The 26,400-nt window shown below is 42.3% G+C and overlaps 1 protein-coding gene across 1 annotated transcript in view; it reads left to right on the top strand.

The window, feature by feature from the left end:
* The first annotated feature begins 1,014 nt into the window (after positions 1-1,014).
* The window catches only part of LOC126416514 (uncharacterized), a 42,433-nt gene continuing 17,047 nt past the window's right edge, over positions 1,015-26,400 (top strand). Inside the window, exon 1 of the mRNA XM_050084256.1 lies at positions 1,015-1,169. Coding sequence (XP_049940213.1) covers positions 1,038-1,169 — 132 coding nt within the window. The 5' untranslated portion in view covers positions 1,015-1,037. The remainder of the gene's footprint in view (positions 1,170-26,400) is intronic.

The raw sequence follows: 26,400 nt of genomic DNA, 5'->3' as shown, positions 1-26,400 counted from the left end.
CCATAAACAGGTATCACCCCCCTTCATGACCACAACAACTCCTCTATCATATATAAATAAACATAGATACGGAACCTGTATACCAATAAATGTATTATGTTATATTCTTTCTATTTAATCTGTCGTTTCACTAATAATAAAGAAAGGTTAAATAATATAATAAATATATTTAATACAATTAGGTAATTTAACGTGATATGTTATTAATATAAAATTAACTTTATATTAAGTTAACTCAAATATTATTTAGATAAATAATCTAAGTATTAATAATTAAATTATTATATTACTATACTTAATATAAATAATTCTATTAAAATAATATTAATTATTATATAACATAGACTGTATTTATTATATCCCATTTGTAATAACATATAATATTTAATTATATATTATTATATAATTTATAATACAATAATTTATTTTAAGCTAAAATCATAAGTAGTTATAATCCCCGGTAAATAAATGTATTAAAATAATTCTTTAATAATAAAAATAAAAACAACCTATAGGTATATATATTTAATTACGTGCAATGATGAAATGTCAATAAAAGCGAAAAACACCCATGTTTAAGAACTTTTCAATATGCAGTATGTTTGACAGAAGAAAATGAGAAATAGCAACTCGATCACCATGCTGAGAGTGGTTCTGAGATTATAAGTAGCGCCCGCGCAGAATGTTATTAATTTAACCCTTGACGTTTCATATGAACGATGCCTCTAGCGTACTACGGAATTCGTATGGGAATTATCGAGTAGTACACGGATAAGTATACAGTTCTATAGTTTGCAGTAACTTGATATGTTCCATATCTCACCCTTGCTGAGACTGTACGAACAATTTGTCAGGTGATACGGTGCGAGCGGCATTATGGAGGCGCTTCTTAAACTAAACGCAAGCACGGAGTGGGGGGACTCTGATAGCAGCAGACTGGACGGCTGGTGTGTAGCGGCCGAGTTGGACGCCGGACGTGATCTCCCCTGGGCCAGAGCGGCGCGAGGCAGAGGTACCTGCCGAGAGCGGCAGTGCTAATGTCGCCGAGAACGAAGACGTGCACTGCAGAACCCAGCTACCGGAGCCTGAGCGGGGAAGGGCGAGGTGCAGGGCGTGATCACCCCCATAGAGCTGAGGACCGTGATCCTAACAGCAGTTCTGCTGATCTGGTGAGCATCTGCCTCAGTTGTTTCCTTCCTGCAAGGACAGCGCTGTCTTCGCCTGTGACTTTGCCTGTTAACATCGTAATTTCCAAGTTCTGTTGTCAACACTGTGTAGAACATTTGTATAAATGCGCATTTGGCTGTGGTGGCACTCAAGTTATACCCTCTAACGAAAAGTAAAAATTCAGTTTACTTCCCTAAGGTTCTGCTCCATTGATTGATCGACTGCATCAAGATCGTAAGAAGAGTTATTGCTCCCTCCATTTGATTCAGTATTAAACTGTGCACTGTTGTTTTTTATACTGGCTGAAAGTAAATCAGTTCGTTTATTTATGTGTCAGTTCTTGTTAGGCACGTTAGAGGAAGATTTTAATCTGCATGATTTGCTTCAGTATTAAATCGCTCACTATTACCTTCCTACGCCTCATAAAAGTAAATCACTTTGCTATTGATGCGCTATTTCGAGACACGTCAGAGAAAGTTTTAATGTACTCGGTTTGCTCCAGTATTAATCTGTGCGCTATTACCTTTTGCGTCCGTTAAAATAAATCATTATGAGTTTTCATATCTCAATCCATGTGAGGCCCGACAGAGGAAGACTTCGTTGTTTACGATCGATTTATCATGCCACGTAACCTTACTGTGCATTTTAAGCCGCCCCAGAGCCAGTGTGCGGCTGACGAGCACGTTTTGCTTGCTTGCTCACACTCCACCTTCACGAGCAATTGCAGCCGCTACGTATCCTTAATTAAAGACTGTTACACTAACGTTGTGTTTCTAAGTTTTGTATCTTGATCTGGCTAGAGAACTACAGTCTTACCAGAACATTTCGGGGAGTGCCATAGTTAAATTGGCAGTTGCACTCTAATGACTTCGACAATTTACATACCTTTCGAATTTTAAAATTTTTTGTTGCAATTGTCTGTTGCATTAAAGAATTCAGTCAACCCAGATGCAAACTGACCTTCTTACTGGTCGTCGTCAAATTTCCAGTTCTTAGACAGAAATATCTTTTATTTAATTAATTAACTCTAATTGTATTAACTGGGCAAATATGTGTTAAATGCATACCACTCTTATGTTCCTTCCTTCTTTGATAATCGGCTTCCTCTTACTGATTGCTATGGTTAGTGAAAAAAAATATAATGAAAGAATATAAATGACTGGTGTTTTATAATTCCAGTCAAGTTAATTATTACACAATGGATAACGCACCCTGATCATGTCAACAACCAGCACAATCAGCGTAGGGGAGGGTAAATGTTTGTAATTTGCCCGTTATGTTTACTCGTAGGTTTAGATTGCATTCTAATTTGATGTTATTTACTTCTCAATTAAATTGTTTGACTGAAATAGAATCGGTTCTTAGGAATTTACCTTGACAAGGAATATGGCGCTTAATTCTGTAACAAGATCAATGTTTACGTAATTTGGTATGCAGATATTAGCTATTTGGCAAAGACAAGCCCACAGTCTCAGATACTGTTATGCTCAACACACCAATACAAATCTCACTTTTCTCCAAACAAACCCCGCAGTTTCAGTTATTATCAATCGCAAAAACAGAATACTTAGATGCGTTGCCCATTTAGCATCTAGCGCTAGCAATTCCCAGCTGGGATTTGCTTGGACCCAGATAATTAATGGCGTCATTCCGACAGGTAGTTAGGGGATGTGTGTAACTGTATGAAAATGAGTCCACGACACATACAGTTCAATGCCATTCAAAACACTCTGTATCTAGCTTTGATAAAATAAACATCAAAAGAGAACGATAAGACTTAGAAAGTGAAATCAGCAAAGCACTGATTATCTGACCGAAAAATAACGCAGCTCACAATCAGCCAGAGAAGGCTACAATGGCCCTTGTTAGCACAAATAAACGAAAATTTACCTAAATGGTCCTGTTAAGTACAACATGCAAATATGGTCTAGCTATTCGCTGTTTCCGTCTCAATTCCGCAAACTGTAAACTGAAATGTGGAATAGACACAAGCGTTACAGAAAACTACCCCACATGGAAAATAAATCAAATTCCAGCACTTCTAAACTTCAGAACTGACAGGAATAATACGAGTATGTAAGTGGCCAGTACTGAACTGTTACTTGGCTATGCGATCTGTCACTATGTTAACACTAATCAAATTCGATCTACTGTAAACTATTACACATACATGTTACTGCGATCATAAAAAAAATAAAATAAAAAAATATGCTGGGTTGCCCAGGCTGAAGTCCATTAGTGAGGGCTTTTACTCCATTTCTGGTCAGATATTGAAACTTGCAGGTAAAATGTGCTGCAAACTCTGCATTTGCAATTTTATTTGGCCCACAAGGCTTTTGACAGAGAAAGGCATTGCCTTGAAATTATAGTTATGATGTTGTATTTTAATGATTACAGATTATGTGCTATAATATGGGAAAGAGACATTGTATTTTAAGTTTCTTCTCTGAAAGAAGTTTGAGTTTTGTAATCATACGGCCACCTTGCGTGTGTGTAAAGTTCAGCCCAGTCGGTCGGGATTCGATGTAGGTAGGGCATTTGGACGATTGGGAGCACGCCCAGCTTTCGGAATTATTGTAACAGTTTTCTGAAGTGTTGTCAGAGGGATTGGGGGTTACTGATAAAATGAAATACGAGATTAAGTAACCAGATCAGGTGCCAGTGAGGCAGGCTCCCTACCGTCTCTCGCACTGTAAGACCAGGGAGCTCAGAAGTTTAGTAAACTGCTTACTTCAAGATCGAATCATAAAGCCATCCGTTTCTCCGTACGTCAGGCCTTTCTTCCTTGTGCCGAAACCAATCACCGCAGGAGTTAGTTGCCACTGACCACCTTTTGTAAAGCCTGCAACCTGTTGGGCTGTCTGTCGGTGTGGTTGCCTCACTTTGACTTCTGGTTCTGTACTGAATGACTTGCAGTTCAAGTGCGTATGTAACTATCTGGACGATGTAGTCATCTACAGTGCGAACTTTGAAGAACATCTTGAGATTCTCAAGCAGGTTATAGAGTGCATGAGAGAAGCTGGTTTAACTCTCAAACCCATGTCTCCATAACTGTTGACAGATGGGTTGGACCAATGGCATGTTGGCCCGCTCACAAATATCGTTTCTGGGGCATACTTTTTCCGCTAAAGAGGCGGCAGCCAAGGAACACCCGCGAGCCCTTTATATCCATAAGATTCCAGTGCTATGTAATAAGGACATTGGTAGATCCGTAGCCACGGTAAATGGTTTTAGATAATTCTTGCCGAATTCTGCCCAGCTCTCTGCGACTCTAAATCGAATACGGCGAAAAGTAGTTTAAGTGGGGTGACAACTAGTAAATAGGTATTGAAGCAATAAAGAGTGGGCTCAGCAACACACCAGTGCTGTGGACCCGCGGTTCCAACATTCCATTCGTGGTCCAGACCGTTGCCTCCAACTCCGAAATATTGTCGATCTTGCTCTTAGAGCAGGAGGGTGAATGTCGCTCCCTGGCGTATGCACCGAGGGCTCTGTTTGGCCCCAAAGTTAACTATTGAGCATATGAGTTTGAGGACCTGGAGAAGTTCAGGTTGTACCTTGAACACAGACGGTTCAAATTGGCAACCGTCAATGAAGCTCTGAACTGCGTATCGGCAAGGCCACGCAAAACCGGCCACATGATATGCTGTCAGAATTTTCGCTTTCCAATTTGATGCAGTAGACACAATGGGATCACAGAATGAGAGGACAGATGTGCTTAGCCGTGTTTTCAGAGAGGAATAGGGAAACGTGGCGGGAAAGGAACAGATGGTGTCGATTTCTGTGGGGGGGGGGGGAGGGGGGGAGGGGCAGAGGCCACCCTTGCAGGTGGCCGCCGCCGGCTTGTCAGAGATTCCCGCGCTGTTTAACTATCCTGTAGAAGAGTAGAAAAGCGATAACGATTTGGGGGTTATCTGAAAGCACTTGGAGCTCGGGTGACTAATAAGAGAGGATGTGCTATGCTACCACAGTCGGTATGATGGAAGGCTGAAGGTCTGTCTGAGCTCACTACAAGCAGTCTTCAGTTATTTCCATCAGCACCTGTGATGTGGGCACTTAGTGCTTCAGAAAACTAAGACGTAAATCCGCAAACATCTAACCTGGAAGGGCACTGGGGCAGAGATACAGAGACTTGTTAGAAGATGACAAGAGCGTAAATTAGAGAAGCCAAAGAAGGAACTAAGATGGGCTTTTTGAATCCACCAGGGAGTTCCGATCTATCGACAAGCATTTTCTGGACTATTTAGAGGCCTTTTTCGTATCGGACGGAAAATCGCTTTGTCTTTATCGTCGTTGGCGCGTTTACTAGATTCGTGCGACTTAGGAGTACCACAATTGTCTGAGTATTCAACACCTGTTGACTATCTTCACTAGTCTCTGACCTCCAAGAGTATTGATCAGTGATAATGCGGCCTCATTTGCATCACGTGATTATTGGAAATGTTTCAACGATGGAATTAGAAATGTTACTACTACCACCTACTACCCCAACCAACATTCACTCTTCGTATAAACGGAAACTTAAAATCGGCCCTTAAAGTCTACCACTCAGGGTCTCAGGAAAAGTGGGATGACTCTAATTGGCTTTGCGTTTATCCCTGGTTGTCATGACTAAAAACTACTACAGTTAAATACATGTTTTCATTTGCTATTAACTCTCGTTTAAGCAATCTCTGGTCGTTAAGGTATCTGTTGCCGGAGCATGTGAACCTGGAGGAACTGAAGTCCAAATGGAAGGCTGCAAGGAGATGCATCATGCTTGCTCATCAGCGAGAAACTCAGGGGTATAATGTATGGTGACATGCAGTGTCGGTAATAGTGGGTGACAGTGTATGAAATATGCGGAATCAAAGCAATAGTACCTAAGGGATTACTGGTAAAACACTGCACTCTTTGTGGGTCCCTACACAGTCGTTAAGGTTCTAACTACCGTCAGAGTCCTGGTCCAAAATACGCATACACACAGAAAGATCTCATCTAACTCACTTTAAATCGGACAGTGTTGAGATGGATGTCTAGGAGTGAGGGGATAAGGTAAAGCTGCTGCCTCCTCCCAGCCCAAGTTTGGGTTTTAGGGGAGGAGGTTGGACTATCGTTAGATAGTTTTGGTAAGGTTCTTGAACGTCCTGCCGTTGCGAGAGGGCGCGTGAGGCAGCATGGAGGCCCTTCTTAAGCCGTGCACAAGCCTGGAGGATTCAGATAGCTGGAGACTGGACAGAGCTAGCGGTGGTGCCGGTGTGTGGTGGAAAACTTGGACTCCGGATGTGATCTTCCCTGGGACAGTGCTGCGTGATCCAGAGGCACCAGCCGAAGAGGGCCCCAGTACTGTTGACGCCGTGAACACCACAGGCCAAAGTGACCTGCATTTTGACGACGATCGGCGTGCCGTGGGGGCTTGGTAACCACATCAAACCGAGGGCCATCATCCTAACAGCCCTTTTGCTGATCTGTAACTGGTTAGTATCTGGAGAATTTTTTATTCCTGCGGAAACAACGTCGCCTCTGCTTGTGTCTTCGACTGTTAACATAGGCAAATTAAAGTGTATCTGTGTAGACTGTGTCTATAACATTAGAGCAAGATGGGTGGTCAGCTGTGGTGTCACTCATGTTCATATTCTCCAAACCAAAATAAAACATTAGCTTACGTCCATAATGTTCCGTTCTATTGACAGATCGCCTGTCTCATGGTAGATATGGCAGTTAGTGGCCCAGTGTTTGGATTCAGTATTAAACTGTGCACTATTAATTTTCTACATCAGCTAAAATTAAATCAAATGTGATATTTGTGTGCCGTTACTTGTGAGGCGCGGTAGAGGACGATTTCGGTGTATAGGTTCAAAATATGTGTGGAACCTTATGAGGCTTAACTGCTAAGGTCATCAGTCCCTAAGCTTACACACTACTTAACCTAAATTATCATAACGATAAACACACACAACCATGCCCGAGGGAGGACTGGAACCTCCGCCGGGACCAGTCGCACAGTCCATGACTGCAGCGCCTGAGGCCGATCGGCTAATCCCGCGCGGCTCGGTGTATAGGAATGCTTTATATTGACAGATAGGCTTACTGTGTTATTTCCGTTATAGAGATTTAATTCTGTATTGTGTATCGTAAGGTGTCCCGGCACAGGTTGTGGCTCACGAGTTTGTCTTACTTGCTTACTGATTGCAAAGGTTGGCTTCGACCTGATATACAACCTTCACGTGCAACTGCCACCACTACGTTTTTCTTAAAGATTATTACAGTAACGCCGTGTCTATAAATATTGTATCTTGGTATGGCCAGTTTACTGATATCATGCCTAATCATTTTGGGCAGTGCCGTAGTTGACCTGTCAGCTGTAGTTTATTGTTTCCAGACAATTTAATTTCGCACTCTTTCTGCAGTATCGCAGAAGGAACATCCAGCTACTCGTAGCCGTTTTACACGACATTGTTCAACTTCAGTGAGATGTTGGTAACGGCGTCTTCGTTGCCTTACAGGCTTTCAACTCACCACGTCCAGTATCAAAAGTTACTAACTCTCATACCGTTACAGCATCCATTTAAAACAAACCTGATTGGCAGCCCGATAGTGTTGCCACTCTTACGCCGCTCGCGCGAAATTTTAACATACATCATCTGTCAGATATAGTAACACGCTTACCAACTTTGATTTACTTCACACAACTCGTTCGTGGTGTTACTTATTTTCCATCAGTATATATTCGTTGAACATAAATCTATGACGAGGAAAAATAACAAATTTTATATAAAAATGGAGACTGAACTGCTTCTGAGAGGTTTTTGACAGACGATTATTTACCTAATCTAGAATGGAAGACAAAATTTAGAGGTAAATTAATATTTTCTCTGTTTGCCTCTCATTACCGAAGAAGGAATACCATGCTAACATCCCCTTCGATTGTCTTGTGGGAAAAATGTAGGACGTAGTTGAGTGGTATTTTTTTAATCAAACACCCTTCTGCCAAACAATACGTAGTGTCCTACCTGAACGTAACGTGTAGTTACCTGAGTGGAAATTACGCCTTTGCACTTGATATGCAATATTATTTTTTCCAATATTTCGAGACAAAATTTAAGTTAAGTAACTGTGGAGAATTATTTCGTGGCTGTGCATAGCGTTTTTGTTCTGATCGAGTTATTTTCTAACATAAAACAGGTAAGTTCTTTGCCACTTTGCTAGTAAAAGAAATCCGCAGACCGCGCGGGATTAGCCGAGCGGTCTGGCGCTGTAGGCATGGACTATGCGGCTGGTCCCGGTGGAGGTTCGAGTCCTCCCATGGACATGGGTGTGTGTGTGTGTCCTTAGGATAATTTAAGTTAAGTAGTGTGTAAGCTTAGGGAATGATGACCTTAGCAGTTTAATCCCATAAAATTTCACACATACTCGTATTTGAACATTTTTTTTGAAATCCGCAGTTGCAAGGAAAAAATAATTTTACTCTAAACCAATTTCTCCTAGTGTAGCTTCTCGAAAAAATTAACCAGAGCTGAAATTCACTATTTCTTTTTACTGTAGTTCAAATTTTCAAATGTGTGTGAATTCCTATGGGACCAAACTGCTAAGGTAATCGGTCCCTAGTCTTACACACTACTTAAACTAACTTACGCTAAAAACACGCACATACACACCCATGCCCGAGGGAGGATTCGGAACCCCAGCGGAAGGGCCGCACAACCCGAGACATGGCGCCTCAAACCGCGCGGTCACTCCGCGCTACTTTTACTGTAGTATTACACACACGACGCCGTTGCCTGGAGCCATGGATAAAATCTAAAATCGCAGACTATCGTCTGAGAGAATAGAACATACTTCCACTTTCAGAGAAAATACAGGAGACGTCAAGTTTTAGGACAGTGAATCAGCGCTGCCATTGCGAGTAGTCAAAGAGGGACTCGCCACCTGCAGCAGAGAGAAAAATTTTCGTCTGGACGTAATGCATTACAACTCACTCATGGTACACTTCTCGGCTTTATAAATGATTTACGTGCCATTCTGTACAATTTTTGGGAATTTTAGTCCTTGTTAATCGAACATCTACTCGACGTTACAAATGTCTAACGGAAAGTATCTACCAATATATACTTAATGCATCTGAAGCTTCGTCAAAGATCGTTACAGTACATAGAATCCAATGGATAATACATGAAGCCTAATTGTGACTGGAAGATGTTCTCTGTTTATATACGTAGTAACAGGAGTAATTTTGTTTTTAACGACTCATTTCGGAAAATATAGTAATATTCAGGACTGCACACATTTCAATGGCACAGCACTTGGCGGCCAAATTGCCCCGAATGGTGTCTCCCGTCCAACGATGGCATACGCTCACTTCATTTCCACGAGCATTTTATAGTAAGTACATAGGAAATATTCATGAATTTTGTTGTATTCAGTAACGTTTTACCTGATGTATGACTAAGTCAGCAGCGAGGAATTAGCCGAGCGGTCTGGGGCGCTGCAGTCATGGACTGTACGCCTGGTCCCGGCGGAGGTTCGAGTCCTCCCTCGGGCATGGGTGTGTGTGTTTGTCCTTAGGATAATTTAGGTTAAGTAATGTGTAAGCTTAGGGACTGATGACCTTAGCAGTTAAGTCCCATAAGATTTCACACACATTTGAACATTTTTTTGAACATTTTCTTGTGGTTGTGTAGAATATAATTTGGCTTACCTTCACGCCAGTAGCTGAACTTTGTCACATATTCGAAAACACATTTTGAAATATGTATAAAGTTAACTGAATCTTCCTTTAGTGTTTGGTAGAACTTAATAAGACTGAAAAGGAATACATTTCCTAACTTTCTACAGAATTATCATTATTTTGACACGAACGGGCTTTCGGATTCTCAGGCCATCTTCAGGTGACAACTGAAGACGGCCTGAGAAACCAGAAGCTGGATCTTGATAAAATAAATATAATTTAACAGAAGATTGGGAAGTGTTTTCCTTTTTATATTACGTAGGAAGTGTTACTCTGTGAAAAGATTGCTTGTCACCGAGGCTGAGAGACCGAGTATTGAACACAGAACTACCCAGTAGAAAGTTAAAACCCAAAATAATCTAACGCCATTAATATCATCTTTGACAGCAAGAGTTACAGGAAAATATAGCGACGACTTTGCTTTTGTGTTTCCGAGCGAGGTAATAAATTCAGAAGGAAAAGCTTTGTTCGTAAGTAGAACTGCCCCTGACGTCGTTCCACGTGATTGTTCCTAGTGTCTTGACAGCTAACACAATTAGCAAAGCACAATGAACATTCGTTAAAGTGTCAGTTTCCTTTGACTTACTATCGTGAAAGTCTCTCGCTGTGACACGTATTCTGGTGATTTGATGGACTAGTGACTGGTTCGTGTAAAATATAGCTGTCATTCGTTCCCTGGCAGCACTTGTCGCAAACGAGGAGTATTTCTCATTGTGTTTACTAAAATACGTACAAAACAGAGTGTTTATGCATGTCATATAATGGTTTCTTTTGTCTCTTGAAAAATGGCTTATGTCTTAAGGACGTTTTGTCGATATTATATGGTTTCTTGTCGCCTACGTTTTAGGTAACAAATTCCTCTTGAACGTCCATTACATGGTGATTTCCATCCAAAGTCTATTTCGATAGAATTTCAGGATGCTTCGTTCCGCCTGCCGGAATAGCCGAGCGGTTCTAGGCGCTACAGTCTGGAACCACGCGACCACTATGGTCGCAGTTTCGAGTCCTGCCTCGGGCAGGGATGTGTGTGCCGTCCTTATGTTAGTTAGGTTTAAGTAGTTCTAAGTTCTAGGGGACTGATGACGTCAGCAGTTAAGTCCCATAGTGCTCAGAGCCATTTGAACCATTTTTGCTTAGTTCCATATCCTACTAATTAAACACAATAGCGACTTCAGACTGAATACTAACGATAATGAGGCAATAACTCTCACGGTACGTTTGCTACGTATGATTTTTAGGTTTTTCTAATTACGGATACGTCTGGATTTGAGTGTGATGTCATTAAAGCGTGACGCCTCCAATCCCTCTTCTGGTTAGACGTAGCACGTTACGATTTCTGAAAATGTGCAGACCTCTTCGTCACAATCAATACATCCGAATAGGTTTCTATTGTGGAAATTAGTCCCTTATGTCTTGACACATATCCTATAGTTATTTCCCTTCCATTATTTGTTAAATCAATTTCTTCCCTCTACGATTCAGTGGAAAACTTCCACATACCTTATTTTATCAGTTGTGACGTTTACGATTATTGGAGTTTGTAAAAGTAAAGCTTTATCCCCGATTCAATCCTGCCACAAACCCCACTTGCGGATTTCATTAATTTAATATGAAAAAATTAATGACCGCAGTCAATGCCAGGTCTCTGGTCACGATTTTCGGTCTCAGGTCTTGTAGCTATATGCAGTTAAATGTTGGAAATACATGTTTTCACAGCACAATATTAATTTCGTAACCAACTTACAAAAAACGCTCACAGTCTCAGTTGACATCGCAGATGCGTTTGCACTGTATCTAACATACATTTGGCTGGCATTCACAAAAATTAATCTAGTTCAGGAGTACATGACATAACCACAACATCAGTTCACTCTGAAATGGCGTCTCTGAAATACATTCGCGTACAAAACTGAAGGACAAAAATATCCATCGCTTGGCGTGTCATACCCAAGTAACATAGCTTGATAAAACGTGGATCATAGACAGGAAGAACTGACGCAGAATATTACATGAGATAACTGTAAGTAATACGCAAAGAGACTAACAGAACTCACACTTTCATTCAAAGACATTTATTACATTGAAGGTTCGCCGATGACATTGTAATTCTCTCAGAGACAGCAAAGGACTTGGAAGAGCAGTTGAACGGAATGGATAGTGTTTTGAAAGGAGGATATAAGATGAACATCAACAAAAGCAAAACAAGGATAAAGGAATGTAGTCGAATTAAGTCGGGTGATACTGAGGGAATTAGATTAGGAAATGAGACACTTTAGGTAGTAAAGGACTTCTGTCATTTGGGGAGCAAAATAACTGATGATGGTCGAAGTAGAGAGGATATAAAACGTAGACTGGCAATGGCAAGGAAAGCGTTTCTGAAGAAGAGAAATTTGTTAACATCGAGCAAAGGATTAAGTGTGAGGAAGTCGTTTCTGAAAGTATTTGTATGGCGTGTAGCCACGTATGGAAGTGAAACGTGGACGATAAATAGTATAGACAAGAAGAGAATATAAGCTTTCGAAATGTGGTGCTACAGAAGAATGTTGAAGATTAGGTGAGTAGATCACATAACTAATGAGGAAGTATTGAATAGGATTGGGGAGAAGAGAAGTTTGTGGCACAACTTGACTAGAAGAAGGGATCGGTTGGTAGGACATGCTCTGAGGCATCAAGGGATCACCAGTTTAGTATTGGAGGGCAGCGTGGAGGGTAAGAATCGTAGAGGGAGACCAAGGGATGAATACACTAAGCAGGTTCAGAAGGATGTAGGTTGCAGTAGGTACTGGAAATGAAGAAGCTTGCACAGGATAGAGTAGCATGGAGAGCTGCATCAAACCAGTCTCAGGACTGAAGACCACAGAAACAACAACAACACTGAAGTCACCACAATTTGTAGTTGTCCCCTGGTTATTACATTGCGTTTCAAGGCGTATGTCCCCATGCTGTCCACAAGGTTTTTACGGTGTTCTTGTAGTAGGGCGTTGTATACCACCACCAGCGAGGTTAACAACTGGTGGATGATTTTTGGTGCACATATACGTGCAGTAATGCGTCTCCTCAACTCTCCCCACATGTGAAAAATGGTTCAAATGGCTCTAAGCACAATGGGAGTTAACATCTGAGGTCATCAGTCCCCTAGACTTAGAACTACTTAAACCTAACTAACCTAAGGGTATCACACACATCCATGCCCGAGGCAGGATTCGAACCTGCAACCGTAGCGGTAGCACGGTTCCAGACTGAAGCGCCTAAAACCGCTCTTCCACAGCGGACGGCCATCTCTCACCTGATCTTGGGCATTTTGGTCGGGGGAACGGAATGGAAAGTCCATTCGCCGAATAGACTGTCGTTCCAAGAGCTACTCCACCTGCACTGTTATATGCTAATTGTCACCCAAAAAAGTGAAGCCAGCGTCGAATGCACCCGCGAGACGACGTACATTGGGAAGTAGTATCGTGTCGCGTTAAACGTGGCCAGTGAATACCGCGTTCAATCATTGGGAGGTTATTACGCCCTACTACTTACTGGTCCAGTCCCGATGCTTTCGGTAACATCGCGAACAGTGCCGCCGGTATACGCATATCAACAGAACACAAGGTACTAGTCGTCGGGCAAAGCGACTGACCCATGCAGTCGCCGTGGCACTATGAAACGTGAGATTGCATGCCTTGGTGTTCTGTTAAATGTGGTTGTAATTGCACCCGTTGTTTGACGTTTGTAGCTTCTTGCCAGTTACACAATGTAGCAGTTATCTGCTGCTGTAGTTGATATCTATCGACCACCTTCTGTCTTTCGGGCAACAGCGCCTGCGATTTGGAACGCTCCCCATGCACGCATAATAACGCTGTGAGCAACACCAAACTCCTGGACGACACTCGTCACACTTGTACTGTATAAGAAAGTGAAACATCTACAGCTGTCCTTACGATGCCATTGATTGTGTACCTACAAGTTTCAGTGCTTCAGTGCACATCTTCAGGCCTTAGCTGATGCCGAGAGGGTTAACACCATCCGTATACACGATGTATCAGAGGCCAACATCTATAACTGGTGTTCGCAGATTACCGCTAAGCGCAATGTTCTCTCTCCAACCATCAACTATCAATGCTGATGGTTGGAGAGACAACATTGCGGTTACAGGCAATTTGCGAAAACCAGTTATAGATATTGGCTTCTGATGCATCGTGTATACGGATCGTGTTGACCCTCTGGCATCAGCTAAAGCCTGAAGATAGTGCAATGAAGCACCGAAAATGGTAATCATACAGTAAATGGCATCAAAAAGACAGCTGTAAGTGTTCCATTTTCTTACATAAGTGAGTGGCCGAAGTCCTTTAGGCCTCCAACCTCAAGTATGGACAAAAAAAAAAAAAAAAAAAGACTTGTCACATTTCGTCCTTCTTCCATTTTCTCTGATTCTTCCTTGTGCGAAGTCGTGTTGTATTTTGGGCAGGTTGTAATAAACAACACCACCAAAGTGCACCCTAACTGCTAGCTAGGTTATACATACTCTCTTGGCCCTTCCTTCAACTCTTTGTGTGCGAAGCCATTTCCGTTTGGTGCTATAGTAACGCTGACCTCACGCCACGTGAAGATCAGTTTCCTGTTCCGGCTGGGATGCCTGTGGCAACATGCTCACGAGTTTCCATTTATTTACACGAAGTAGTTTAAAAGTGGTTCAAATGGCTCTGAGCACTATTGGACTTAACTTTTGTGGTCATCAGTCCCCTAGAACTTAGAACTACTTAAACCTACATCCATGCCAGAGGCAGGTTTCGAACCTGCGACCGTAGCCACCGCGCGGTTCCAGACTGTGGCGCCTAGAACCGCTCGGCTCCCCGGCCGGCACAGAGTAGTTAATATGTTTCATTGTTTTATCTGTTTCGTCCTTAAGATTTGCAGAGCAGTGTATATTTAGATACATATGTCCCCAGCTATTTAAGAGACGTGACGTTAATAAAAGGAAAATAAACGTGTGTTAAATAAACTGCCCAAGGCTATTTTAATTAATATTAAATAATAGAATGTTTCTGTAACACATCAAATTTATTTGAATATGTATTAATGTGCTAGCCACCTTACTGACGCCACTATTGGTTCCGCAAACCTGTCTTCGAAAAATAAATTAAGTTAAACTCAAACCAATATTTGTGGTTATTCCAACACTGGATTTCGATTATTCGAATTTATAAAATTTCCGAAGTTATGGAGAGTTTAATACTTCAGTCTGTAAATTTAGTAACATTAACTCAGCTGATGCGTCTGGGTGACAGTTGTATGCGTAAAACTTGATCTTTCTTCCTTCTACATCCGCTGAATAAATTTTCGTTTGTAAACTGAATTTTAGTTTTGTTGTTATCGCTATCGACTAGAGATAATGAAATTATATAGCACAGCCCACTTAATTTTCAACGTTCTTGTCTAACATCAGTTCAAAACACTTAGATTCTCACCTTTACAATTTTCCCGAACTCTTATGGTTCATTTCCACACTATGTTATAGTGTGGACTTGTTTTAGCGAGGAATACTCTCTTCCTCATTGTAATCTGCTTGTTATGTCATCCTTTCTTCATCATTCATGCGTTCTATTTCTTCCATCCATTTCAGCTACTACATGTACTCAGTTTTAATGTTCCGTTTGTCGTTAACCTTTTTTACTGTTGGTTAGCAATACTTTTATCATATCGTAACTTTAGTTTACTATCAGTCAATATTCTGCGCCTAGCAGACTATTCGTCCCATTCAATATTTCCCGTAATTTTTTATTCAGTTTCAAAGAGAAAATCAATACATGAACGAATATTATCATTGATATCCTTGCTACGAGAACTTTTATCCCACGCTTGAATTATTATTTCCTTCGTTGTTTCTTCGATATACGGGTTGAGTAGTAGAGAAAAAATGTAGCATGTTTGCCTTACGTCATATTTAATCCGAGTACTTCTCTCATGATCTCTCAATAAACGTGATTAAAAATCTCATTGAGAGATGAATTTTTCTTCTCTTTCCGACTTCTTTTTTTTTTTTTTTGACTAAAATCTATTTTTTCGTGCACTGTACGTGCGAACCCATCCACCAGTGGCAGTCATAATGAGTGGATGGCACATGAAGCAGCTCCAGCTCCACAAAGTCAATATCGTGGTAAGTCTTAACTGATAACGACAAATTCTGCTTTGGTAGAACACCGTCAGATGAGGTCGATGGGTTTCCGAAAGGTTTACCTGTATCATAGCTCCACAGAAATAGCTTGCATGTCCCAGAAAGTCATTTTGGCATTATTTGGTACCATTTGATACAAATCACATTTTTGTTTTACCTTGAATTCCAAATAAATCACTGATCTGAACACTTTCTCTTGTTAGTTTATGCACTGAGTTGGCCATATCTGAAGTATTAGCAATGGGTCTCACAGTACCTCTACCAGTTGAGCCATACAAGTAGGACCTTTTAACGTTATTAAATTTCAGTATGTCACTGACTCATTTCCAGAAACGACTGAGGAGTGTTGACTATCCTAAACTCTTCTTCACTAGCAAAATAATTCAAAACTTATTCCTTGGCACTTATGTTCCTTGCAATTCTCTAATCACAATGTTAAGTAACTAATTATAGTGTCACCCCTATATCTATGTGTGGTAAAGAGAGTCCTCCATCTCTTATAGCCTCTAAAACTTGAACGATCATTTAGGTCCAACCAACAATTCTTCTTGTTTCATACTGAAACACTTTGGATTTTCTGGGCAGTGAAGGAAAGAGACCGCCAAATTAAGAGTCCGATTCAGCGTTTGATTTTTGTGTTGTTTGCACGGTATGAGTGGCAGTGCCAAAGAAGAATATTGATAAGATTCATGTCTTATCAGATGATGTTCGATGAACGCAATCGGTAGTAAAAATTAAAACGTTTCCTTGACTGAAATTGAGCCGGTCAATTTGACTATTACGTAAACTTGAAAGCACGGTCCCCCTAAGTTCCCAACATGTTAAAGTGGCCCAGCCTCCGCTCTTAGAGAACGGGGATTGAGCCCACTTTTACAGAGAAAGAACAGCCCAGAACATTCAGCAAATTAGATCATAAATATTGACCTCGGAGTGAGCGAGTCCTTTCTATTATTTGTATCGCTAATAAGCTTGCCACTGCCATTTGTGAAAAATTTCTAGTACTTTTACTTCACAATTGCCTTGCTAATATCTTATCTCTTGAGTAATAGAGAATCCTGAAACAATGACGACGTGTGTCTGCGCGACTCAATGAGTTACTGTGTGTATGTGTAATCAACTACACACGTATCCACAGGTTTTCTGATTTCAGATTTGTCAGAGAGACAAGTTCTTACCCGTTGTGTTATTCGTTGTTTACTAGCCAAACATTTAATTGTATTAAGTCTGGTGCAAGACATAGGGATTACGAAAAATTTACTTCGAGCAGATAGAAAACCAACTTGTAGACGTAAAGTCGTAGTAACTAGTAGACGCGTACTTTTCGAATCAGATGGTGTAAGGAGGGTATTAGTAATCATAAGGCAGTTACAGCATCGTTGGATACACTCTAAGACTCATTCCTTTTAGTGCCTCTAGTACCGTATACTTCTCTATTTTTTCAAACCCATACCAGTATCTAATACACTGAAAAAGAAAAAAAGACGCATCGCAAAGGAATTACCGAATGGGATGGAAATCGGTAGATGAGACGTAGATGTGCAAACAAAAAATGACTACAGTAGCAGGAAAAGTGAGTGATTTACTCCAGAGAAATAGATTTAGAGATCGAGAAAGTCAATAATGCGTTAGTCCACCCATGGCTGTTAGTCAAGCATTTATTGGGTTTGGCATTGACAAAGTAGTTGGATGTCGTCGTAAGAGACATCACGCCGAATTCTTTCCAGTTGGCCCGTTAGATCGTCAAAACTCCTAACTGGTTCGAGAGCCCTGCCCATTACGCTCGGAAAATTCTCAACAAAACTGGGCCTAGAATATCGTCGAGCTACCGCTGTGCTGTATGGACGCTGGGGATGGCAAGCGAGGGGGTCCTGCTATGATGTTAAATGCCATCACAGATCATCACTCCCAGATGTCGGGCCGTATGGCAGGCAACAGTCGTGTTGGTATCCCATGGCTGTCCGGAGAGTCACTACACACGTTTTGTGGCATCGCATCTCATTCACTGGATTGCAGCTGCTTTCACTGAGGAGCCTCGATTGGAGTTGAGCTTCGATGACCAGCGTTGGCACCCTGGGCAGCGGTGGGATGCCACCAGGACATTAACCGCCATGTTGCCCGACAGCCACGAATAACGTCCAGAATTCAATTTCATTTCATAGCAGGACCTCTTTGCTTGTCATCCTCGGCACCCTTACAGCATATCACTACGTCGACGGTATAATACACCCCATTATGTTGCCTTTCATGTCGACACATCACGAAGTAATGCGCGCTCCCATATGGAGAGAGTTTCTACTGCTTTCCTTCGTACTTGTCAAACCCTAACTTGGCCAGCTAGGTCGTTGGGTCCCTCCTCTGTTGAGAACATTTGGAACAGTTCGGAGGTTTGACGATCTAGCGCATTAGTTGTACAGATTGTCGCACGACATCCTCCAGGAGGGCATGAAACAACCCTGTCAGTCAATATCAAGCCGGAAACTTGCTTACATAAGGACAGGGATTGGATCGACGCATAATTGACTTGCTCAATTTGTGAAACTCTTTCCCCTCAATAAATAATCAAATTTTCATGAAACTGTAATCATTTGTTCGTCTGTACATGTACATCACGTATTCCAATTTCCGTCCCAAACGGATATATCCTTCATTGTGTGCTTTTTTTTGTCTAAGAGTGTACATGCGTTGCAGGGAACCTCAAGAAGGGTAGGAAAATGGTTTAGGTTGTCAAAAGTGATAGGAAACAAATCGCAAAATATCTCAGTAGTCAATCGCAAAAACACTGCGTGATAGTCAAGCTCTCAGAAGACACATCTGGATATGAATTAAACTTCATACACATGCTCATCATCGGCGGGCATGCAATAATCCTCTGTGACAAGTTGAACGGCTGCCAGAATGTGTTAGTGTTGTTCATGGTTGGTCTTGTTAACAGATGTGGTCGGATATATGAGGAACATGAACAGCGTCAGATGTCGAGTGATCGCTTCGAAGGACACTCTGATGCTAGGTATTCCTGTGAGGCAACAATATCAGCACTTGACACGATTCAGATATGACAGTGATCCGATGTTGGACAACATGGGAAACAAAAGAAACGCATACTCGTCGACAGGGTTCCGGTCGACCATGTCTGTCCTAACGGAGGCTTGCCTTATTGTGCACTAAGCAAATCGTACCTCCTTCACATCTGCGTATGCCATCCGAGATTCAATAATGAACATCCTGAGACGTTCTGTTTCGGCCAGCACCATTGTTCAGAGACCAGCAGCAGCCGGACTGGAGAGTTGCTTAACACGATAACATGAAACACAGACTACCGCTGAATGGCGTCACATTGGGTTCAGCGATGAATTGTTTCTGAGCCTTACCCACCAAGTATGACCATCGCCAGCGAGCGTGACGGTGACCTGGGGAGAGGTCAGCAATGATCCAAACGTTGGCGAGGGGCAGAGTTGTTACTCCTGGTGTCAAGGTGTGGGTGTGACCTCAATTCAAGGCTGGTAACGGCTGATGGAACTCTGATGAGACCACAGTTCGTTACGGACATCTAGCGCCCTCCTATGCCTCACGTTCAAGAGTATTGAGGTGTAAGTTAGCAACGGAAAAATACTCTTCCACACATGGAGTGTGTGTCTATCAACACTTTACTTGATACTAAATTACTTCCGCGACCGCCATACATTCGGATTTGTCTCCTACAGAACATACGTGGGATAAGTTGAGATGTCAACTCCGTCCTACTGCCAGCATCCAGAATATCAAGGACTAGGCTTTATGATAACCTTACCAACCAAATCAGTGAAAATCCTGGTCAGAGGGCGTGCAACGTCGTACTGATAAATGGGGTCTTACTGCTGAGCCCTTTGTATCATTAACTCCATTTGTAGTCATTGAAAGACATCACTTAACGATCACAAACCGTATAGTTTCGTTTCCTTTCCAACGACCCTACTGTGTGCTTCACTTTTTTTTTGTCAGTCGCATTGGAACGCTATAAGGACGAAGGTGTGTTTAAAAAATAGTGAAATTCTGAACAATCTTACAATATATTTTAGACATAGATATGTCTAGCAAAGCTATGACTGACAGAAGGCATTCGCCGTGGTTGCCGCGAAAAGCAAAGAAAATCTCGTCACAGATTTAGGAGGAGTAATGGTTTGCCTACAAGAGAAGTTTGAACGAAACCTAAATAAATGTAGGGATAGCATTGCAAGAAGCTTTCAACGAATTCACAATACAATTTCATTAATAACCTAATTCAGAATCGTATGACCTATCTTTACTTAAACCCAGAAAGCTGTTCTAAATGACGAAGATGTCAGAAAGAAGGTCAAAATTGAGAATTGAGTTTCGCTTTAGAGGATCATAATTCGGTTCCTCCTTTTAATTATCGCATGAAAGTCGAAACGCTACTCCCGTCGGAGGTTCGAGTCCTCCCTCGGGCATTGGTGTGTGTGTTGTCCTTAGTGTAAGTCAGTTATATAAAGTTGTGTGTAAGCCTAGGAACAGATGACCTCAGCAGTTTGGTCCCATAGGAACTTACCACAAATTTCCAAAATTTCCGGAGCACATGTATTTAATTAAATGACGGCGAAACAGAAAATCAAGTGAAATCTTTCAGCTGGATTAGATACCTGTGACATTCTTAAGAGATTTTACTGAAAAACTTACATTCAAGCACTTGAACAACGAAGGATACCAAGTTATTGGAAGAAAGCACAGATCACTCCCGTTTTGAAGAAGAGTCGTAGAACTCGTAGATAAAATTATGTGCCTGTATCGCTGAGACCTTTTGTTGTAGAATCATGGAAAGTATGTCACACTCGTGCACTACGCCACTATTGGGGGACGGCAATGTACTCTATAAAATACAACACGGATTCGGTAAACGTCGATCTTGCGGATTGCTGTTCGCCGATATACTTCTGAGTGCGGTAGATAAAGGGGACCAGATTGTTTCCGTCTCCCTTCAGTTTCAGAAGTCATGCAGGACAGTTCCGCATTATTGTACAGTGAAGAAAAACCCTGTTTACGCAGTATCGAACAAGATTTGTGATTGGATTCAGAACTTTCTCTCCGGGACCGCTCTAAAAGCTCCAGTGTATTTCGGTATACAGGAGAAAATGAAACTGCAGATGGAAACTCTTCTCCGAAGCTGTCATCCACCAAGGCAACAGAGCATCGCGTTCATAGGAGATAAGGCCTTTCTACCCAGCAGCTGGCTACATCGTCTCCACTGGCGATCGTTGCAGTCAGTCGCTACCCCTGAATGACAAGTAACATCGCAAGACGTTCCGCCTACGGGCCAACAGCACGTATGGTGCCGAAGGGCTGGCCTATTGGCAGGCGCCTGCTTCTGTAACTTAGATGCTCTGCAGCACAGTTGTTTGACGCTTCGGAAATTGCTTCCCACTCGCGATTTGTTCTTCAGGAAAGCCTCTAAAATAGTTCGATGTTGGTCGTAACATTTCTGGGACACATCGTACATCACTGACCCGTGAATTGTTTGGACATGTAAATTCAAGCAAGATATAACCTACACTCCTGGAAGTTGAAATAAGAACACCGTGAATTCATTGTCCCAGGAAGGGGAAACTTTATTGACACATTCCTGGGGTCAGATACATCACATAATTACACTGACAGAACCACAGGCACATAGACACAGGCAACAGAGCATGCACAATGTCGGCACTAGTACAGTGTATATCCACCTTCCGCAGCAATGCAGGCTGCTATTCTCCCATGGATACGATCGTAGAGATGCTGGATGTAGTCCTGTGGAACGGCTTGCCATGCCATTTCCACCTGGCGCCTCAGTTGGACCAGCGTTCGTGCTGGACGTGCAGACCGCGTGAGACGACGCTTCATCCAGTCCCAAACATGCTCAATGGGGGACAGATCCGGAGATCTTGCTGGCCAGTTGACTTACACCTTCTAGAGCACGTTGGGTGGCACGGGATACATGCGGACGTGCATTGTCCTGTTGGAACAGCAAGTTCCCTTGCCGGTCTAGGAATGGTAGAACGATGGGTTCGATGACGGTTTGGATGTACCGTGCACTACTCAGTGTCCCCTCGACGATCACCAGTGGTGTACGGCCAGTGTAGGAGGTCGCTCCCCACACCATGATGCCGGGTGTTGGCCCTGTGTGCCTCGGTCGTATGCAGTCCTGATTGTGGCGCTCACCTGCACGGCGCCAAACACGCATACGACCATCATTGGCACCAAGGCAGAAGCGACTCTCATCGCTGAAGACGACACGTCTCCATTCGTCCCTCCATTCACGCCTGTCGCGACACCACTGGAGGCGGGCTGCACGATGTTGGGGCGTGAGCGGAAGACGGCCTAACGGTGTGCGGGACCGTAGCCCAGCTTCATGGAGACGGTTGCGAATGGTCCTCGCCGATACCCCAGGAGCAACAGTGTTCCTAATTTGCTGGGAAGTGGCGGTGCGGTCCCCTACGGCACTGCGTAGGATCCTACGGTCTTGGCGTGCATCCGTGCGTCGCTGCGGTCCGGTCCCAGGTCGACGGGCACGTGCACCTTCCGCCGACCACTGGCGACAACATCGATGTACTGTGGAGACCTCACGCCCCACGTGTTGAGCAATTCGGCGGTACGTCCACCCGGCCTCCCGCATACCCACTATACGCCCTCGCTCAAAGTCCGTCAACTGCACATACGGTTCACGTCCACGTTGTCGCGGCATGCTACCAGTGTTAAAGACTGCGATGGAGCTCCGTATGCCACGGCAAACTGGCTGACACTGACGGCGGCGGTGCACAAATGCTGCGCTGCTAGCGCCATTCGATGGCCAACACCGCGGTTCCTGGTGTGTCCGCTGTGCCGTGCGTGTGATCATTGCTTGTACAGCCCTCTCGCAGTGTCCGGAGCAAGTATGGTGGGTCTGACACACCGGTGTCAATGTGTTCTTTTTTCCGTTTCCAGGAGTGTATTTACGTGTGGCTAAGTCATTACGAGTACTTTCCAGAGTCTAATATTCTGAGTGGGCGTGAGTGTTTTTGACATGCCCGAGAAGCACGCCAGCGGTTTTGGAGGCCTGGAAGATGACATTACCAGGTAATCTGCCTTGTGGTATCTACAGAAGTTAAGGGCAAAGTGCGATTGATGAGTGTATGATGCACTTTTTTGCTGAGCACTTTGATGTGTAGCTGTACGAGTTGCTATTTAGGACTATCCGTTCTTCCATGAAGTTCTCTGTACTATATGAGTTAATACTTCAGCTAACCACAGTGCTATTGAAAACAGTTACCCGTTGGAATAGTTCACGTTGGTAAAATTCTTTATCTCACAGTTACACGTCTCTAAAGGTTTTTACCATTAATGATAATTCATGAACATTACTTGAATTACTCCCGTAATTTATTGTGTACTTGGAATAAATCCAAGTTTAATTTTACTGTCTGCTATTTTAGTTGAAGACATGTGGGCGTTCTCGTCCAAATTTTACTTGTACGCTCTTTACCAGTCTCCATTTATTTCACAGTGTTTTCAATAGTGGTACGTTGCCTGCTTTCATGCAACTAAATGTTTACTGGGTTTATAATTATTGAGCATTTGTTACTTGATACGTTCTTTTTCTGCATTCAGTTTATGACGAAACAAAACTACTGGAGTGGGACGAAACTGTACGCAGTGTTATGATTTGAAATGGTAACTTAAACTGCCGAGTTTCTGATTCTAAGTCTGTGTTGTTGTTTGGCCGCATTTATTTTCATTTCTCGGACCTTACTTGTTAACGAAGTACATGATAACTATTTGAAGTACCTTATTAATACATTTGTCATTCTTATGTTCGAATTGTTATGTTTTCTTCGTGAGCTGACCTGAAAATGATAGTCCGCGGCTCGTGGTCATGCGGTAGCTTTCTCGCTTCCCGCGCCCGGGTTCCCGGGTTCGATTTCCGGCGGGGTCAGGGATTTTCTCTGCCTCGTGATGACTGGGTGTTGTGTGGTGTCCTTAGGTTAGTTAGGTTTAAGTAGTTCTAAGTTCTAGGGGACTGATGGCCATAGATGTTAAGTCCCATAGTGCTCAGAGCCATTTGAACCATTTGAAAATGATATTTCATTCTGAAGTACGTAAACATATGAAAGATGTGCTGTCCACGGAAAGACACGCAGTTCAGACATATACGGAACTATTCAAAGAACACAATGAATGCATATTGTACCAACGAATTTAATGTGATCATTAAAATCGTTTTAGAAAAGAACCGCATATAAAGTGCTGATCCCACATCAGCACATTACGACGTCTCCAATAGTTATATCTTTTCTATACATTACGTTCATACACTTGCAATACTTCTCGTTAACTCGTATATACCCTACCTTTAAACTAGTCATTCTCTATAACAATTTGATTCTTAACAATTTACCAGTACAGCATCCAGTATTCACAATAATTTACATCCGTCCTAAAGAGCAACCTGCTTTTCAATATTCTGTCGTTCAGTGAGGTGACTTTCAGTAAGTGTTCTGTTAGCAACTTCATAACACTGTCTTCATTGCATCATGTCTCTGTAGCAATCTCTAATGCATCTTTTTGGGACACTGCCTATATACTAGTATTAATTTGCAGTCTAAGAATGTTACCTGTTCGGCATGAATACTGAAGTACTGAAGTCTTGGGATGCTATTTTGCGCACATGTTATGTGTGAATCTTATCAGAGCATCCACAAAATTCCTGGAATCTGTACGTTTGTTCAAGTAATTCCGACGGCAGACTTAATGGTTTTAAAATAGTGTGTGCAACTTATGTTCAGTTTTGAAATATGTTATATACCCATGCTGTGAAGGTAAGTGGGCTTTGGGATGACATCATCGATGCCACTTATGTTCTGTGTTAGACTATCGGCTCGTAATCAAGGCCCAGATGATCGGGGCAACGAAATGAATTACTTGGACGCCCATCGATCAGCACTGCATATCGAAATTTGGTTCGACCTTACGTATTGTGGAGTTGGCCAAAATTATAATTAAAACACATTAGCCGGCTAGGGTAGCCGAGCGGTTCTAGGCGCTACAGTCTGGAACCTCGCGACCGCTACGGTCGCAGGTTCGAATCCTGCCTCGGGCATGGATATGTGTAATGTCCTTAGGTTAGTTAGGTTTAAGTAGTTCTAAGTTCTAGGGAACTAATGACGTCAGGAGACAAGTCCCATAGTCCTCAGAGCCATTTTTTTTAAAGCACATTGCCACAGATAATCTTTATAAAATGTGTAAACATGTAATCATGTAAAAGACGAGCTGTACCCGGAAAGACACCCAGTTCAAACACGTACAAATCTACTCAAAGAACACAACAAATGCCTATTTGATCGAAAACGTAAAGATTAATGTCCTTCTAGAGAAGCATTAATTTAGATGCACATTCGGAGAGTGGAGTTGTCATTTTAAGTGAATCTCATACTTAGAAAAAAATTTTAGGGTGTGTCTAATAGTATGATTCTACTAAATCGATGACAAGGGCTGTATCGACATGGATACATCGATTCTCGTCAGATCAGTCATGTGAAGCAAAGCACTACACTTCGCTACACTACACACAGATTACAATCACATACACTTAGTAGTGACAGCTACCTACTTAACTCTCATACTCCCGAGGGAATGGTGCCTGCGGACGCAATACATAGGGAAGCCTTTCCAATTAGGCGATTTTCTTGCCCTTCGCGGTGTCCCAGCCGTCCATGCCATATGATTTTATTCTACTATACCAAACTGATTTCTCTCAGTAAAGTTATCACAGAAGCGTCGGACAGGTAGGCTGCATATCTCGTGAGGTTCTGAAAGAGGACTGTGTACCAATAAATAATAAAGCGAGATATACTTTGACCAGGGTGCCAAACTTACTGTAAGGTGAAATACAGGACTCAGAGAGCTGTCTCATGATCTTTACTTAGTTTTTACGTGGTTACTATAAATAGATCAAGAGAAATGACAACATGGTACCACTGAAAAGGACGTGGCAGACATCGTTCCTTACACAAGCTGCACATGGTCGCAAATCTAACAGTGATCCGAATACAGAATAGATTTCCTGTACTTCACGTTTATGGTCACAATTTTATTTTTTGTCATCAGACTACCGGATTCTGTCTATGATGACCATCTTCAGTGCTGTTTCATAAAAAGTGCCACTATGGCTCCAGTATATTAGGACATGTTTTTATAAAACAGATCTGAATGTGGTCATTATAGACCGAAACCGGTAGTCTGATAAAAAAAAATCGTAACCATAGACGTGAAGTAAAGGAAATCAATCGTTCCTTACGCTCGTCAAATCCAAGCTCCTATACCATCCACTTCTTTTTACTTTATCGTAAAATGTAACTTCATC

The sequence above is a fragment of the Schistocerca serialis genome, chromosome 8 (genome assembly GCF_023864345.2).
Source record: "Schistocerca serialis cubense isolate TAMUIC-IGC-003099 chromosome 8, iqSchSeri2.2, whole genome shotgun sequence".
NCBI classification, from domain to species: Eukaryota; Metazoa; Arthropoda; class Insecta; order Orthoptera; family Acrididae; genus Schistocerca; species Schistocerca serialis.
The sequence above is the reverse complement of the archived record's forward strand: the minus strand, read 5'-3'. Positions and strand labels throughout refer to the sequence as shown.